Here is a 15,239-nt window from a genome sequence, read left to right as displayed (position 1 = left end):
GTTTTAAAAGAACAGCGGTTGTAGTGTTTGACGCCTTGGCATGAGAGATTACTCCCAAGTGCAAACTTGACCTGCAGCTCCGGGCCTGTGGACCCGCCCATCTCCAGAACCCGACTTCACTCCAGTCTCATCATCAACCTGTCTTCAGGCTCTTTCCGTAAGAAAGTCAATTTCAGCTGGAGCCGCGACCGTTTTGTATTTCATCTGAGCTAAATCAGAAATTGCGGTGACTGTGGCCAAATTTAGCGGAATATAGTGTATTTCATAGATTTAACATTGTCAACACGAATCCCTTTGTTTCGTACATTATAAGCGTTCATTAACTGAAAAGAATTGTTTTTTTTTTTGCAGATACACATCATAAAAATAGTCTGTCGGAAAACAATAAACGTCATTAAACGTATTAATGAATTAATAATACATTTTTGAGTAACCAGGTTCTTGTTTACCATCTGTCCCAAGTCCTGCAGGAGGTAACAAGAACTAATGTCCAGCAATGACAGAGCTCTTTCATACTGAGGATAATATATGACCGCACAACTGCTTTGTCTGCACCAGACTGAGAGCAGGTCTCATCAGCAGAGCACCCAGGGATGGATTTCCAGCTCTCAGATGGTTTTAGCAAATTAAAACCAGGCTTGTGTGTGATCAGAGTAACTCCTGCTCTACAGGACTGTGTTGATCAGCACATTTCACCCACACACACAGAGAGACAGCGTTGTCAAGCACTGTCTTCGTGAAACCATCCGTCTCCACAACTGTTACCACAACAAAAAGCACGTCACTCACTATTCTGTAAGAAAGTGCTTTATTGATTACGTTAATGCTGTTCAAATACCAAAACCCTGATTATTACAAACAAAACCAGAACGCTAGCACCCCGTAATACGATTGGAAAACAAGACCACTGTCATAAAAAAATACCAAATAAACACTTGTCACAAAAAAAGCAGTAAACAGTTTCCGAGTTTTTGACTTCATCTTGGTTTTGAAAGACATCGGTACTTTCTAGGCTTTGTAAACAGAAAAGCTTCCTCTCGCTGTGGGAACTGCGCTGTGTGGAACGGGGCTCCTCTCCGGTGGACACTGGGGGTTTTCCCACGCGCAGCCTCCTGCAGTTCCTCCTGCACTGGGTCACTTCACGCGGGATCACGCATTCAGAGCAGGAAAGAGGAGCCGGCTGGCACATTGCCCACTGCCTGTTTAGTGCTGCAGTTGGCCTTTCCGAATTCCGAAGGGAGGGGAATTTAATTTGAATGATTACGCGCACATCTCAGTAATAATGTGATAGTTCCTAGGTATATGAAAAACACTACTGTACATATAGTATGTGACATTTTAACTGCAAAGTTTTCAATTTAGCTTGAAACTCTAGCTACTGTATGACATGATGAGATGGGAAAGGATACAGGCAGGTGGAGGGACGTTTCTTAATGAAGTATGAAGACACAATAACCTCTTTTCCATGCAATTCCTGAGGTCTCCCATCTAGGTAAAAACTAAGGGGTGTCTCATTTCTTGGTCTCTTAGAGTCCCTGTATTAACACTCATCTTCTACTCCTGTGTGCCCTAAATGTTCATTGATGTAAGATATGAAAAGGTTCAAATACGACATCAAATTAGAGATCTAGTTACTTCATTTCATTTTGCACGTACCAAGAGGCAAATATTTTAATTTACCATCTCCACACACTTAGAATTTAAATGACAATTCCCGCTGAAAGCCCCTTTGAGAACACAAGTAATCAGAAGTGCAGCTGATGCATGCGATGGGATCAGAGATGGAATGAGTTGTCGTCTGGGAAAAAAAGTATTTCTCTGTGTTAACATACTAAGTAAATGGCTCCATTTTCAGGTTCGGGGTCTCTTGTGCAATCTTATTTACTGCTTTGTAGGTTCTATTACAGTATACGTAACTCCAGTCATGCCCTAACATTAGAGCTCATATTGTAGCATTGCACACTCTCTCATCTTACAACCAGTGTCCAACACAAAGGACTGAGCGATGAGCTGGAAAAGACCCCCATGAATCCACAGCAAGTACACTGGAATGCTGCAGTCTTAAAACAAGTCTTTTTAGACAGGACCTTATCCAATAGCAAAACAAAGGGTTTATTCACAAAAACTGACTGGTTAAAAGGGAAGGCCCTCCACTCATTATCAGAGAGTCCCTTGCTCCTGGAGAGAGCTGAGGCAGTCTGGTCTGGTCCGGGAAGTGGACGGCACAAGGTGGGACTGCACCCAGGACAGGACTCCCGTTCAGCGCAGGGCCCACACTACACAGGCACAGTTTAAAATGAAACCCGCCAACATGCTTTCACAAGATGGGAGGCAGCCAGAGGACCTGACGAACAAGAGGGAGCACGCAGGCTCCACACAGAAGGAGCCCCAGGCCAGAATCAAACCCCGAACCCGAGAGCTGCGTGGCAGCTGCGGGGGCCGCCACACCGATGTGCCTCGCTCACACGTGCCATGTCAGCTCTCGCCGCTGTGTCAAACCAATAAGACAGGAAAGTGTCCATACAAAAGCAAAGTGACAGGACTGGAAAAAGGAAAAGCTGCAAAACGTATCATGCCCCCCATTCCACATCCCCAGCATGCAGCAGTGCAGAAGCCCATGTGACTGGCGGCTGTCAGAAGGGGCTCCGGCCGCTCTGTCCCAGAGCCTCTTGCGCGGCCTTCAGGGTCTCCCTCTTCACGCACTTCCAGTAGCCCTGCACACCCTGCTGCTGCTGCACCTGCGCAGAGGAGAACATCAGCCCATCTGCACAGCCTGCTGTGGCTGCACCTGCGCAGAGGAGAACATCAGCCCATCTGCACAGCCTGCTGTGGCTGCACCTGCGCAGAGGAGAACATCAACTTATCTGCACAGCCTGCTGCAGTGACCTCCTGTCACTGGCAGTTACTCACTCCAGTCCCTCCAACACTGTAGTGTTTTGCTTACTGCTCTCATTCACTGGGAACACACACCACCAGGCTGTTTTCATCTCTGCTGTAATTTCATTTTGCCTGGTGCGGCATTTGCGTTAACCCCCCGCTACCTTGTGCTGACCTTACTGTCGTTTGATTCCTATATCCTGTTGTACACAGGGTACATGATTGTTCCTTCTGCTTGCCTCATGCAAATTTCACGCACGCATTAAGTTGCCTTGGATAAGGCTGTTTACTAAACAAATGAATAACAATGATGGAAAGCTGTTCTCTTGCACAAAGTTCCATGTGATTGGACAGTTTGGTTTTAAATTCCAACAGGCTAAAATAACCCTCATGGCTTCTAAACTGCAGGCATTCCACAATACAGAGTTTGTCGGCAATCCTCACACATTCTGACATAGGTAAATGCACTTCCACTGTAGCTGCCACAGAAAGGAAGTTGTCACTGTGTGGGAATAGAAACACATCTCTATCATAACCTCCATAAACCTTCTGATGCTCTCTGCGAGTCTCTGGATTCTTGTCCCCCTCAACTTACCTTCAACCCCCGCTGAATCCTGTCTTTCATCACTCCCAGGAATTCCTTATGACTGAGGCAGTTATCACCGTCCAGGTCAAATATCTTGAAAACAGTGTCCAGAACATTTTCCGAAAGCTTGTGTCCTGTTGCGATGCTGACGGCTCTTTCGAATTCCGCTACAGAAATAAAACAAACATTGAGATTGTTTTCCTGGTGTGTATTATTGGACAGCCTATCCAGCAAAATAATGCAAAGAACGTTTTGTACAAAAAAGCCCGAACATTATGTATACTGTTTGAAGAGATGGGCTTCTGAACTGGCTACCCATGGATACAAAGGGAGCTGTTTTCTCGTTGGGACCGAGACTTCAGTTCAGTGCTGGTGTGCATGAAGACGGGCTCGAAGAAGGAAAGTCGAGCTGCTTAAATGACTCATAGGAAAGTTACCCATTCCTATAGGGCGGTTCGCTTCATTGATTATTTTCACTGTGAAGGCAAAGTCCTCTATGTTGTTTGTGAACAGACAGAACGACTTGAACTCTTCAAAAGTGATGCTCTAGAAGAAAAACAAAGGAGAAAAGTCAACAGAAACATTTGGAAAAATGCAAATACAATCTACTGTTTTCACAAGAATGTCACCATTCAATGGCAATCTAAATGCTGCTTCTAGCTTTTTAACTTCATGCTTCATTGGCTGTAAAATCAATCTTACAGACAAAGTTAAGTTTTTTTGTACAAAGACACTTCCAGAAGACCAGTTATCTGCACCAGACTAGACTTGTCACCAGACACCCATTACAGCAACAACCTAAACCTGCAGTTCACATCACGCCGTGATCTGCAGCCCGAACGCTCCAAGCGGCATGAATGTCCGTCCGTCTGCGCAGCTCTGACCTGGCCAGGCGGTATCCTCTTCCTCATGTTTTCCCAGTAGGCCTCGTTGTCCTCCTCGTTGGTATAGTGCAAGAGCCACTCGGCAAAGTCCTCTCTCCGCATGGTGTCCATGCCCTTGGAGAACTGCAGGAATTCCATCTCCTGCACTTCTGCCTGCAGGTCTTCCATGAACCTGGGACAGGAAGGAAACTGCTCAGGCCATATACAATAAGGACAATTTCCCTCCTGAAGCCCCTGGGCTATAGGTGTGCTGCACAACGAACGGAGCGGATCAGTACACCAGTAAGAGACACGGCGCCACTTTTTGAAATGGTAGTTATACCTGGACATGTTCTGGGAAACTATATCAGCACATTGTTACACCCTACTGCGGCTGCGCCTGCGCAGAGGAGAACATTAACCCCTCTGCACAGCCCTGCAGCTGCTGCGCCTGCGCAGAGGAGAACATTAACCCCTCTGCACAGTCCTGCAGCTGCTGTGCCTGCGCAGAGGAGAACATTAACCCCTCTGCACAGCCCTGCAGCTGCTGCGCCTGCGCAGAGGAGAACATTAACCCCTCTACATGCCTTGCTGCACCATGCAGGCTCCTGGGCTATAGGTGTATTGTAAACTAAACAGACTTCAATCAGTACCCTAGTAAAGAGACACAGTGCCACTGTTTGAAACAGAAGTTATACTATACTTGGACATGTACTGGGAAGCTTACCAGCACATTAAGCCACCTGTCTTCTTCACCTGTTGTGAGATGAGAACAGGAAGCCAAAATTGTCCCGGATATTTGTCAGGCCGTTAATTTATGAGTTAAAAATGATTGTTAAACTTAACACAATATAAATCCATCCTGAATACGGTACGGTCCTCATTTACTGGGGATTTTTATGCAAATGGCTGCTATTCTTAATTGTATGTCAGCACCTACATGAGCTGCAAGAAATCTTCCCCAAGATTAATTGCAAATTAGCAAATTTTGAGCAACATGAGCACAATATTCATCTTGGGAGACCAGGTTATTTTTCTGTGTCCTGACTTCTAAATTTAAGATCATAGTTTGCAAATGAGAGGAGGTCTCTAACTTGCTGGCTTTATGGTAGCTAATTTATCTCATGCATCCTTTTAATGAAAGTAACAAGGGTATGATCCTCAATAGTGGGTAGAGTGTTCCAAACTATCCTAACCTTTTATGTAAAAATGGGACTTCTGCCTTTAGTTGTAAATTATCTTCTACATTGTTTTGATTAATCTTTCTCTGTCGGTTCTGACAAAGTCCAGTGGTTTGGTTTGGTCTTTTTTATTATTACTGTTAGAGGTCTCTTGCTTTGTTAGATAATGCATCAAAATAGAACTTCAAATTAAATACCTTTAATATTTAATATACTCTTTATATTTAAAGTCCACAATGTAGCTGACAGTGTTAGGTTGAAGTAGTTCAGGTAGGGAGCTGCGTTAGCATGCGTAGACTGCAAAGGAACAATAGGTTTATTCCCTGCTGAAAAGAGAAGAAAGAAAACACAATGTTTTGGCTGTGGAGCCTTCTTCGGGTGTAAGGCTCCACAGCCAAAACGTTGTGTTTTCTTTCTTCTCTTTGCAGCATTGAATAAACCTATTACTTGTCCCTTGACAGTATTAGGGTATGGTTTACAGCCGTTCAAATTCACTTCAACTCATTGCATTACCATGGTTCTAGCAGCAGAGGGCGCCAGAGGCTAACCTATGTAAAAAAAGAAGATGCACTTGAAAAGTGCATTATTTTTAGTTGAACCTCAGACACTCATGTGTACCATAATTTGAACCATCTGATGAATGATGTCATGCTGCCCTGCAATCACACAGGTTACCGTATGAAGAGCCAGCGCGGCCCTGCCCTGCCGCACCCGGGCGATGTAACGGATTGCAGCCGTGTCGCTGGGCTCTGCCACTGCAGTGGCGGATCTGGCCAACATCCGGACGGTCAAGCGCTGTGTGCGCCCCGAGTGGCGCCCATGCTATGGGCTCCGAAGATGAAACCGGATAAAAACAACGGGTACGTGCCGAGAAACAGATGGGCGAATGTGGAGTGTGACTGGCACAGGTGGTGCGCCCCCTCACGCCCCCTGCACCCATGCGGCTCTCCTCCAGTCTGCCGGACCCGGACCGTGCAGGCGAGTGCAGACTGGTGTCACGACCTGGCCGCCTGCGCTCGTGAGCCAGACTTCCGGGCACCGCATGGAGACCGGGGCGTGGGCCAGATCGCCGTGCTCCAGCCGGGGGATCTGCCCACCTGGCCAAGCAAAACGGACTTATCCAGGACTCGTCAGGGGCTGAAGGTGTTCGCAATGGTTAGCCAATGGACTTCAGAGGGCTGTGCAACTATGTATCAGGATTTTACTTCCCTGCACAGACGGAGGAAGAACGTAGTCTCCGACTACAGGAACCCGACTGAGATTAAACCTACAACACCGCACATCTACAGTTTTTTTTTCTGTTGCTGTAAATAAATACTGCTCAAAAAAGAGCTCTAGCAAATACCGGTCAATCCATAAAACTGAATGAAAATATAGGTTTCAATGTTTCAGAAAAAAGAGTGTCCTATAAAGCTGTCAAGGTGTGACACGTGTAGGAAAGCATGCGGCTGAATTTATTTTCCAACAGTTAAAAGTTCACGATGCAGTGCATCTCTGTTTATAAACTACAGCACATAACCTTCAAATGACATCGAGTCTCTGGCAACTGGCAAGGTTAAGAACTCTCTTGAATCCCTGCATCACAATTCAGCGGTTAATTCAAAGTCTGAAAAATAAGCCTTTTAAAAAACAAGCCCTGAATGCATACACTGCTTAAAATGTAATTGAGATTAAAATGGATTTTTAACAATTCCATCTGACAAAAAAAACAACAACAAATCTCAGTAAAGGATCTAACTCTTCCCTGACAGTGATACATGCCTGTGGTGCTCATTAGTCACTCATCTCTTGTAAAAACAGCAAGGCCTCTTTAATCAGGAGCCAGCGATGGCTTTCCTGGGCAAAGCAAAGTGCTGTCAGTGCACAACAGATAGAAATCACATCTTCCACCAACAATGGGAACCAAGACGTGATGTGCTTGATTTACTAACAAATAAAATCAAGTGAAAAGCGATATCTGTGCCTGGGTTAAAATGTCACTGGAGTCTTTATTCTGCGCTGTAGATACAGAACAAACTTCACTATCGAGAAACAACTTAAATGGAGTGTACACATGGCGGTGGGGCGGTGTAGCATTCCAATGCAATTAAAGGAAAAAAAAAAAAGCTCTGTCAGTTTGTTGAAAAATCATCTGCATCACCCCTGAGAGGCCTGAGAAGTGAGGCTCTGACGAGCTGGGCCTCCCTCTCACCGTGGTAGGAAAACCTCTCTCTGTGTTCACTTCAGTCCTCCTGAGAAGCACAGTGTCTCTACAGCACAACCAGAACAGGATACAGCACTCTTCATAGGAAAAGGTCATGCGTTTACATTTCCTCAAATTCCAAAGGCTAAGTCTAGTATATCTTATTCATATTAAATTGAAGAATAATTTTAATTACACAGACCTTAACTGAGAGGGCACAGTTATCTTGACTTAAGTTCAACCTTTAATTGAACTTTAATTCAATTAACGTGAAATCGGGCCAGTTTCTAAAATTCCGCTTCTGAAAATGGGATTAAATCATTATCAAGTCTCTGAGGTCATTAAAATCCCAGAGTTTTTTTCAAAAACAGTAGGGGTGTTAACCCTTGTGTCCTGGCCAAATTTCCCCCGTCCTTTTCCAGTCATAGCCTCCTAATAATCCCCATCTCTGAACTGGCTTCATCACTGCTCTCCTCCACACTGAGAGCTGGTGTGTGTGAGAGGACTGGAGCATCATCCAGGTGGGGCTATACTGGTGGAGGGGATCCCCATTACCTGTAAAAAGCTTTGAGTGGAGTGTCCAGAGAAGCGCTGTTTAAGTTGTTATTATTATTATACAGGACAGCCCAGGTGTACAGGATGCAGCATGTCATGTCTTACCTGCAAAAGTCCTTGTACTGGAGCTTCTGGTTTCCAGTCCTCCCAAAGAAGTACGCCTGCAGAGTTGTGTACACTTCATCGCCAACCTCAGCACCAGACTTCTGAAGAAAAAAAAAAACACACCAGTTTGACCCAGCTCTGCTCCACACTGCCGTCACGGGACAGCGCCACCAGCACCCTGCAAGCAGCTGCACTTCAGTGTCATCACTCTGCCCCTGTGGGATACCGAGCTCAGCTGGAGCAAGAGGACCGCAGGGCGAGCACAGAAGAAAACCCATCAGCATGCAGCACAGCAGGGTGGGAAAGGAAAACCAGTCTTCCGGTTGTGTTATGTTGTACAAAGACGGCATGGCCTTCACAGCGCCTGCTGGATTTCCAGAGCTTTCAAACTCTCCAGCTCACAGCGCTTTGACTGCAGTCTGTCTAATTCTGTGTGCCGCACATGCCAAGAGAAAATATTTTAATAGGATATAATCTTTTCTAATTAGAGGAGCTGCCAATATTGTTAAGAGTATAGGATTGCACACAGCGGTACAAGAAAGCTTTTCAATTTTCCACCTCATTCTAGCAAGCCTCGGAAGCGAAGCCATTCAGAGTCTTCCGGTCTCCTAGCTGGCCGGAGCCCTGGAGACAGCGTGCCATGTTTCATGTGGCGCTGTGGGTTTTTACCGCTTAACACTCTTCTCCAGCTTCAGCAGGAAAACCCACAAAAGTGGGGAGGGACCTGTCAGTAATTATTAAACTGAATAATGCAAAGGCAACCCCTGCCCTACCCAGCCCACCGCGGATGTCAGATTGCCTTGCGTTAGCCTGCTCCGCCATGAATTTTCAGATCTGCAGGAGGTGACAATTTAAATATCAGGTCTCCTTCTTTTACAAAACCGAACATAAAACCGTCTAGGATAGTGCCAAACTCTGAGCTGCTCCCAGTGCCGTCAGGAGCCCAGTGTGACCCCCAGTGCGTTAACCGCCGAAACGGCCAGCTGTCTGGCGGAGTCTACAGGTCGAGTGGTCAGTCACATGGGCACACGCAAGGGCGTGTGCAGCCCCCGTTGACAGACGGGCCTCCCCGGCTCAATGTAGATCAGAGAATGACAAGCCTGAGCAAGTTTTTAATTCTGTAACGAGGGCGTCTTGTGGACTAGGTGAGGCTCCCAATCTTAATGAAACCGAGAGCTGGCAGGGAGTGACTCACACCTGGAAATCCATGACAAGTGAAAACTGGGCTTTGTCAGTGCAGTCTGATCTTCCATGTGCGGCGCGCTGGGATCTTGTCACAGTGCATTCTGAGGCACCCAGCCACTCCCTGCCCCTGTCCACAGGGGCCGGGGGTCCTCACCCCAGCCACCTGCCCTGAGCTGGACCGGCCCACGCGCCCTGCGGCACGGCGAGAACAGTGTGCCGCCTCCGGCACTATCCCGCGGGTACTTCCTGGTTCTGGTGCTCGTCGGATCACGAGAGGGGAAAGGGAGGCTGGCGGAGTGCGAACCTGGGGTCTCCAGTGGGCTCGTGATGACAGAGTGTGACAGTCAGGGCCCGCGAGGCCAGGGCCTCCCCCAGCCGAGTCCCTGCCTGTACTTCAAACCCCTACCTGACTGCAACAGGTTCCTCTTTTCACCTCAAAATATCACCATCCTTTCAAATGAGCACATTTTTCAGTATAAATAGGCAGGGGTCCACGACTCCAAACATCAGGAGCATTTGCCAAGTGTCTCATTAACAGGATTCCCCCTGTGGAATGATGTTAAGAAACACTTTGATCTTGGAAGATTCTGCCGTTCCTGGCCTGGCCTTGATTTGGAGCATGTCTGAATTTCAACAATGAAATAGTTTTTCTCTTATTTACAATCGGCCAATAAAGCACATTGCTAAAGCATCTACCGCAGAACAAATGCTAGTGTAAACTGACAGAATGTGAAATCAGCACTGCTTTTCAGATGTTTGTAGGTACTGTCAATGGAGCTGGAAGTATATTTACATCAGAAAAATCTGAAAATAACTGTGTGTAATCTTTACCGTTTCAAATTTGATTCTATGCATGAAACTAAGATTTCACACTGAACCACTGAGAAAAACACATTTTTCTTTTAATAGTTTAGACTCTGGTTTATGCACAAAAACAATTTCCTGCATCGCTCATAAATCTGTAGCGATTTTTCTAAAGACCTTTAAACAGTTTTTGTAGTTTTCTTGATGCAATATCTAATGTTTAACCATTTAAATTTCTTCATCAAGTAGCAAAGTCACCTTTTAATTCAAGAGATTCACACAGAAATGTTGGATTGGTATTCTAGACAACTTGCACCTAGTCTGATTTACTTTCCTAGCGTGTATTAGTAACAAGGATCTTCAAGCCAAACAAAAATTCTACAAAGAGGCTGGGCTTTTGTTAGAGGCTTTCACAGGCATTTCAGCAAAACTATTCTTATGACATCCAGATAGCCCCTACCGCTTTTATTATCTAAAGAGGCCAGATGAAAGACAAGAGCCTTGTCATGAAGCAGTCTCCTAATGGTTATTTAGCTTTCAGCATCATCGGTAACAAGCCCCATTAGGTCCCGGATTGCTTCATGCTCTGTGCGTGGGCGACATCCAAAGTATTTTATTGTAAAGGGTAACATTCCTGAGAGCTGCTCTGAGCCACATCCCATAATTCCAAGAGGCGCACCGGTTGGGGAAACTTTGCATGACCTCGTCCGTGCCTGTCATCCCCTCTGAGGGAAATATTTTCAGAAAACAAAGAAACAACAATGCTGTTTCCCAGTTGTAATGATCACTTTGGATTGGCAGGACAGTATAATTTAGAAGGTATCAGAAATTCAACTACAACATCAAAGTTTTTAGTGCACGGTCTGCTTCCGATTTCTGTCACCCAAAACATGATTCTTCTTCTAGCAAGAACGTCGGATTTCCAATCAGAAAAAGTGTGGGAGCTCTGGAATGACAGCAACATCAGCAAACACAGAGTAAGTCAGATAAAAGCACTTCTCACCTCTGCATCGTCTTTCGGGGGTTTTGCCTCTTTCCTCTTTGAAATTATGTTCTTGAGCTTAAGTGCAAAAACAAACAGGGCAGAAAACATAAAATACTGAGTCTTTCTTTAAGATGAATTTGTAAGTATATCCCCAAAATTAAAGTATGTCTGAGTTTTATAGCTGTTCTTTGGAGGGAACTTGCATTGAACTGCACCAGTGAAAACACTGCAGAGCTTCTGGACGGCCCACTGTAGCCTGGAGCTTGTCCTGCTTGTCCTGAGCTCAGAGTGTGTTTTACAGGCAATTGGACCATTTATGAAATGAATGTTTGTTTCAATCTGCTGTACAAGGCATGGAACAACATCCTACATACATCTAAGCAAGGAAACATCCAGGTTAACTGTTAATTAGCAACTCAGGTTGGAACCAGAAGGTGCTGTGGCTTGAAGTAAGTGCCCTGTTATGATGAATTCTGAATTAGAATAAATTACATTCTGAATAGTCTTCTCAGGACCAACACATAACACATGAGTCAGAGTAATGCAATCATCCATTTTTTTTTAAATGTGCAAAATCCATTGCACCACTGAACAACATTGTCAGACTAAGTTTAAGGTTACATACCTCTTTCACGATCCTGTGTTATCCAGTGGAAGGGTAGCATTTAACAAAGAAATAACCTGTCATTAATCATGATTAAAACAAGCATTCCCTGTGGCAGCTATTCAGTGCATGTCAGTATACGCAGACTGTAACCAGTCCGGTGAAGATATGGCAAAGCAGAGTTCAGCCTTGGTTATTACTGAACACAGAACCTGGACCCATGAGGAACATCAGGGGATGAAGAAGCCAGGAGCAAAGTATGGGACTGTTCTTTCTTAATGGGATTGTTATGCAATGAACTTTAGAAACTTTCAGCAACAGCATGGAAACACTACCGCGGTTTGGAAGGACTTGAAAAAAAAAATCTGACCAGTTTTTACTATGGGCAAAAAAGATGAAACCGCAAAGAGAAAAGGAATTTTAAAAAAAATAATAAGAAACATTGTTTCACTGTTGCTTTTTTTTTCGCCTCTAGCAACCATCAAAACAGTGGTGCAGGAACAGAAATGTTGACAGATTAAACTGTTATTTCCATCAAATCCGTCGGGCTCCAAGTAACAGATGTATTTCAACACGAGCTCCCTTGGCCAGGTATGATTCTCGCACCGAAAAAAACCCCACCAGCAGCAGCTCCACCCCTGTATCCTGATTCTGTCACTGCTGCAGAGCCGGACCCGCGTCCGGACAGCGCAACGTGAACCCGTGAAGAGGTCCAGGCCTGCCACCTGTTCCTGAACAGCATCGATCGGGACTCGGGCCGAGCCGTGCTGACACTCCCAAACACAGCCCCCCTCCTCTGCTGCAGGAACCACCAACGTGTTCTGGAGATACCCAGCCGGGGGGCAATCTTGCAATTCATGACAATCATGCTTAGAAAAAAAAAACTTCACAGTTCCCAGAAACACACACCAAGCTCAGGATCCGTCTTTTCGCTCTTCCCCACAAGGGGAGGCAGCTACAGGAAGCCAGTCCAGGACCCACTCGATTTGCTCCCCCCGGTGGACCACTGCCGGCATGAGGAACCAGAGGAAACTGCTCTAATACTTTACAGGATCACTGAAGGCTGAAGACACGAGCTTTTACTATTCAACTGAAAACACACAGAAGCAGGAAAGCAGACGCTTGTGGCTTGGGCACACAGAAGCTCGTTTTATTTTGCACAAAAAAAGCTCTGCAAGAAGTGCCCCCAGCCCCCCCACTGCATCTCTCACTTTCCCGAACAAGACACGGGACCCGGTCTGCAGCACAGGCGACACGCAGCTGCCTCAACACTGAGAACGAGAGGCACCGAACCACAGCCTGCGCACTGACGTCCTTCCTCCGGACAGGGGAGCTGGGGCCCAGTGGAAGGAGTGGGTGACCATTCTAACCCTGCTTCAAAACCCCCACTGGTTTTCATCCCCGCTGGGCAAACGTCTGTGCCCCGAGGGAGAGCTCGTGGTGAAACCGCCCTCCGAACACAAGCACTCCAGAAGCATCGAACAGCGGATTAGGGCACGGTCAAGCTCCAGCATAGGGGCGCGCCGAGGGATGGCAGTCAGAACAGCTGTCCTCACAACAGCTTTGAGTCCTTTGTGTCCGAAAGGACCAGGTGGTTCTTCCGAAACCAGGAACACACAAGAAATACTGAAAGAATGCATGTATGCACGTGCGGCAAGAGGTAAATTCTTTATAATAGAAGTGGAAATGTCTCCATTTGCAGTCCTTGCTGCTCCTCAGTTGCAGCAGAGCACGCTAGAGCTCCTCTCTGAAAACCTCTGCGTCCAAGTCCAGCCACCTGGAATGGCTTTATGTGACATCTTATAAACATGTCTCCTGAGGCCACTGAAAAACTGCCTGGCAGGCTTTTAACAAACCAGAGGCTACAGCCGTAATCGTTTTCTTCAGTTTCCAGCTATTTTAAAAGCGTGTTCACCAAATCTGAAATTAAAGTTTTCATTCCCACCCATCTGCTGCAGTGCTGCTGGAAAATGTGTGCACAAACGCAGCAGCTCTGCTCCATCCTGACGCTCCGGACAACCTCACCGGGCCCAGATGATCCAGCCCAGAGGAGAGAGGACACTTAATTCTGTCTCCAGAGAAAAACCACAACTGCTTCATCTCACTGAAGAGACTGGAGCTGCATGAAGCATCTGCAAGAGTCACTGAGCTCAGCAACGTCACAGATGCCATGAGGACACTTGTCACTTGGCACAATCATGACAAGTCTTTTATATAGTCCAACAGGAGCAGCACTATAACACAGCAAGCATGGTGGAACAAGACTGAACCCACCTTCCACCTCAGAGGAAATGGGCTTTAAACAAAAGAAGTTATGTTATTGGAAATGTTATCACTTTATCTATAAAATGGATTCCATTCAGAAAAGAACATACCTTCAAAAATTCCCTTCTATCCACATGCTCATTGCCATCGACATCAAGCATTTTGAATGCAATTTGAAATCCCGTGTGTGGTTCTGAAATAACACAGTCCATCAATTGCATTTGTGTGTAATATAGAAAACATTCTTTTCCATTGAACAAAACAAAATGGATTTCATATACAGTGTGAATTAGTGAAGCACATAAGCCACAAGGCACCTAAGGCATTTTCATGCTGTACACTTATACAAGAAATGCTCATGCTCAAATGCAGAAAGTAAATGCATATTTTTAAATAACGTAAAATGTAACCTTTAACGGAGCTTGAAACATGAGGGAAAGCACTCTTTTACTGCTTCTAATCGAGACAATCCAAAAAATAGTCGGCTATATTTTCATGGGTGAGGCCGGGGCAGCAGTGAAGCTCCAGTGGCAGGGCTGAGCCGAACCGGGCTGGATTTTCAGAGGCCCGCCTCTAGAGGTGACAGTCAAAGGGTTAACGCAGCCTCCCGAGCGCGCTACAGTTCCAGAGAGCGTTCCAAACTGGACTCAAACGGCAGCGATTGACACGACCTATAATCAAGCACGGGGTGTTGCAATGAAGGAGTCTTTAGAGGCCAGCCCATGCAAGTGCAGTGAGTCCTGCAGCTCTCTATGCAGAGCAGACAAACAGAAACGTTATTTTTTTTTTTACACTGAGCATTCTGTCACACAGGCCTGCAGACCCTGCCAACAGCCACAGGTTCTGGAAAGGAGAAGAAACTGAGCTGCACCTGTGATTGCTTAATTCTGCAAACTGGAAAACACGAGAACTTTGTACTTGCTAATGCTGTTCCGTGGTCTCAGATAAGACACTGTGTGACTCAACAGCCTCTCCAACTACAACTGTTATTAATCCTTTGTTTGCAAACAGAGCTTCACAGAGATATAAAACCCACCCCACTGAAAA

The 15,239-nt window shown here is 45.9% G+C and overlaps 1 protein-coding gene across 6 annotated transcripts in view; it reads right to left on the bottom strand.

Moving 5' to 3' along the window:
- Positions 1–791: 791 nt before the first annotated feature.
- The window catches only part of micu2 (mitochondrial calcium uptake 2), an 87,154-nt gene continuing 72,706 nt past the window's right edge, over positions 792–15,239 (bottom strand). For 5 of the 6 annotated variants that reach the window (XM_069189825.1, XM_069189821.1, XM_069189826.1 and 2 more), the window contains 7 exons: positions 14,303–14,385; positions 11,342–11,398; positions 8,350–8,450; positions 4,348–4,519; positions 3,901–4,009; positions 3,473–3,630; positions 792–2,738 (listed from right to left, as the gene is read on the bottom strand). In XM_069189825.1, coding sequence (XP_069045926.1) covers positions 2,634–2,738; positions 3,473–3,630; positions 3,901–4,009; positions 4,348–4,519; positions 8,350–8,450; positions 11,342–11,398; positions 14,303–14,385 — 785 coding nt within the window. In that variant the 3' untranslated portion in view covers positions 792–2,633. The other variant, XM_069189822.1, reaches the window with a different exon arrangement.

The sequence above is a fragment of the Lepisosteus oculatus genome, chromosome 5 (genome assembly GCF_040954835.1).
Source record: "Lepisosteus oculatus isolate fLepOcu1 chromosome 5, fLepOcu1.hap2, whole genome shotgun sequence".
Classification (NCBI taxonomy): Eukaryota; Metazoa; Chordata; class Actinopteri; order Semionotiformes; family Lepisosteidae; genus Lepisosteus; species Lepisosteus oculatus.
Note: the sequence above shows the minus strand (reverse complement) of the source record. Positions and strands in the feature narration are given on the sequence as shown.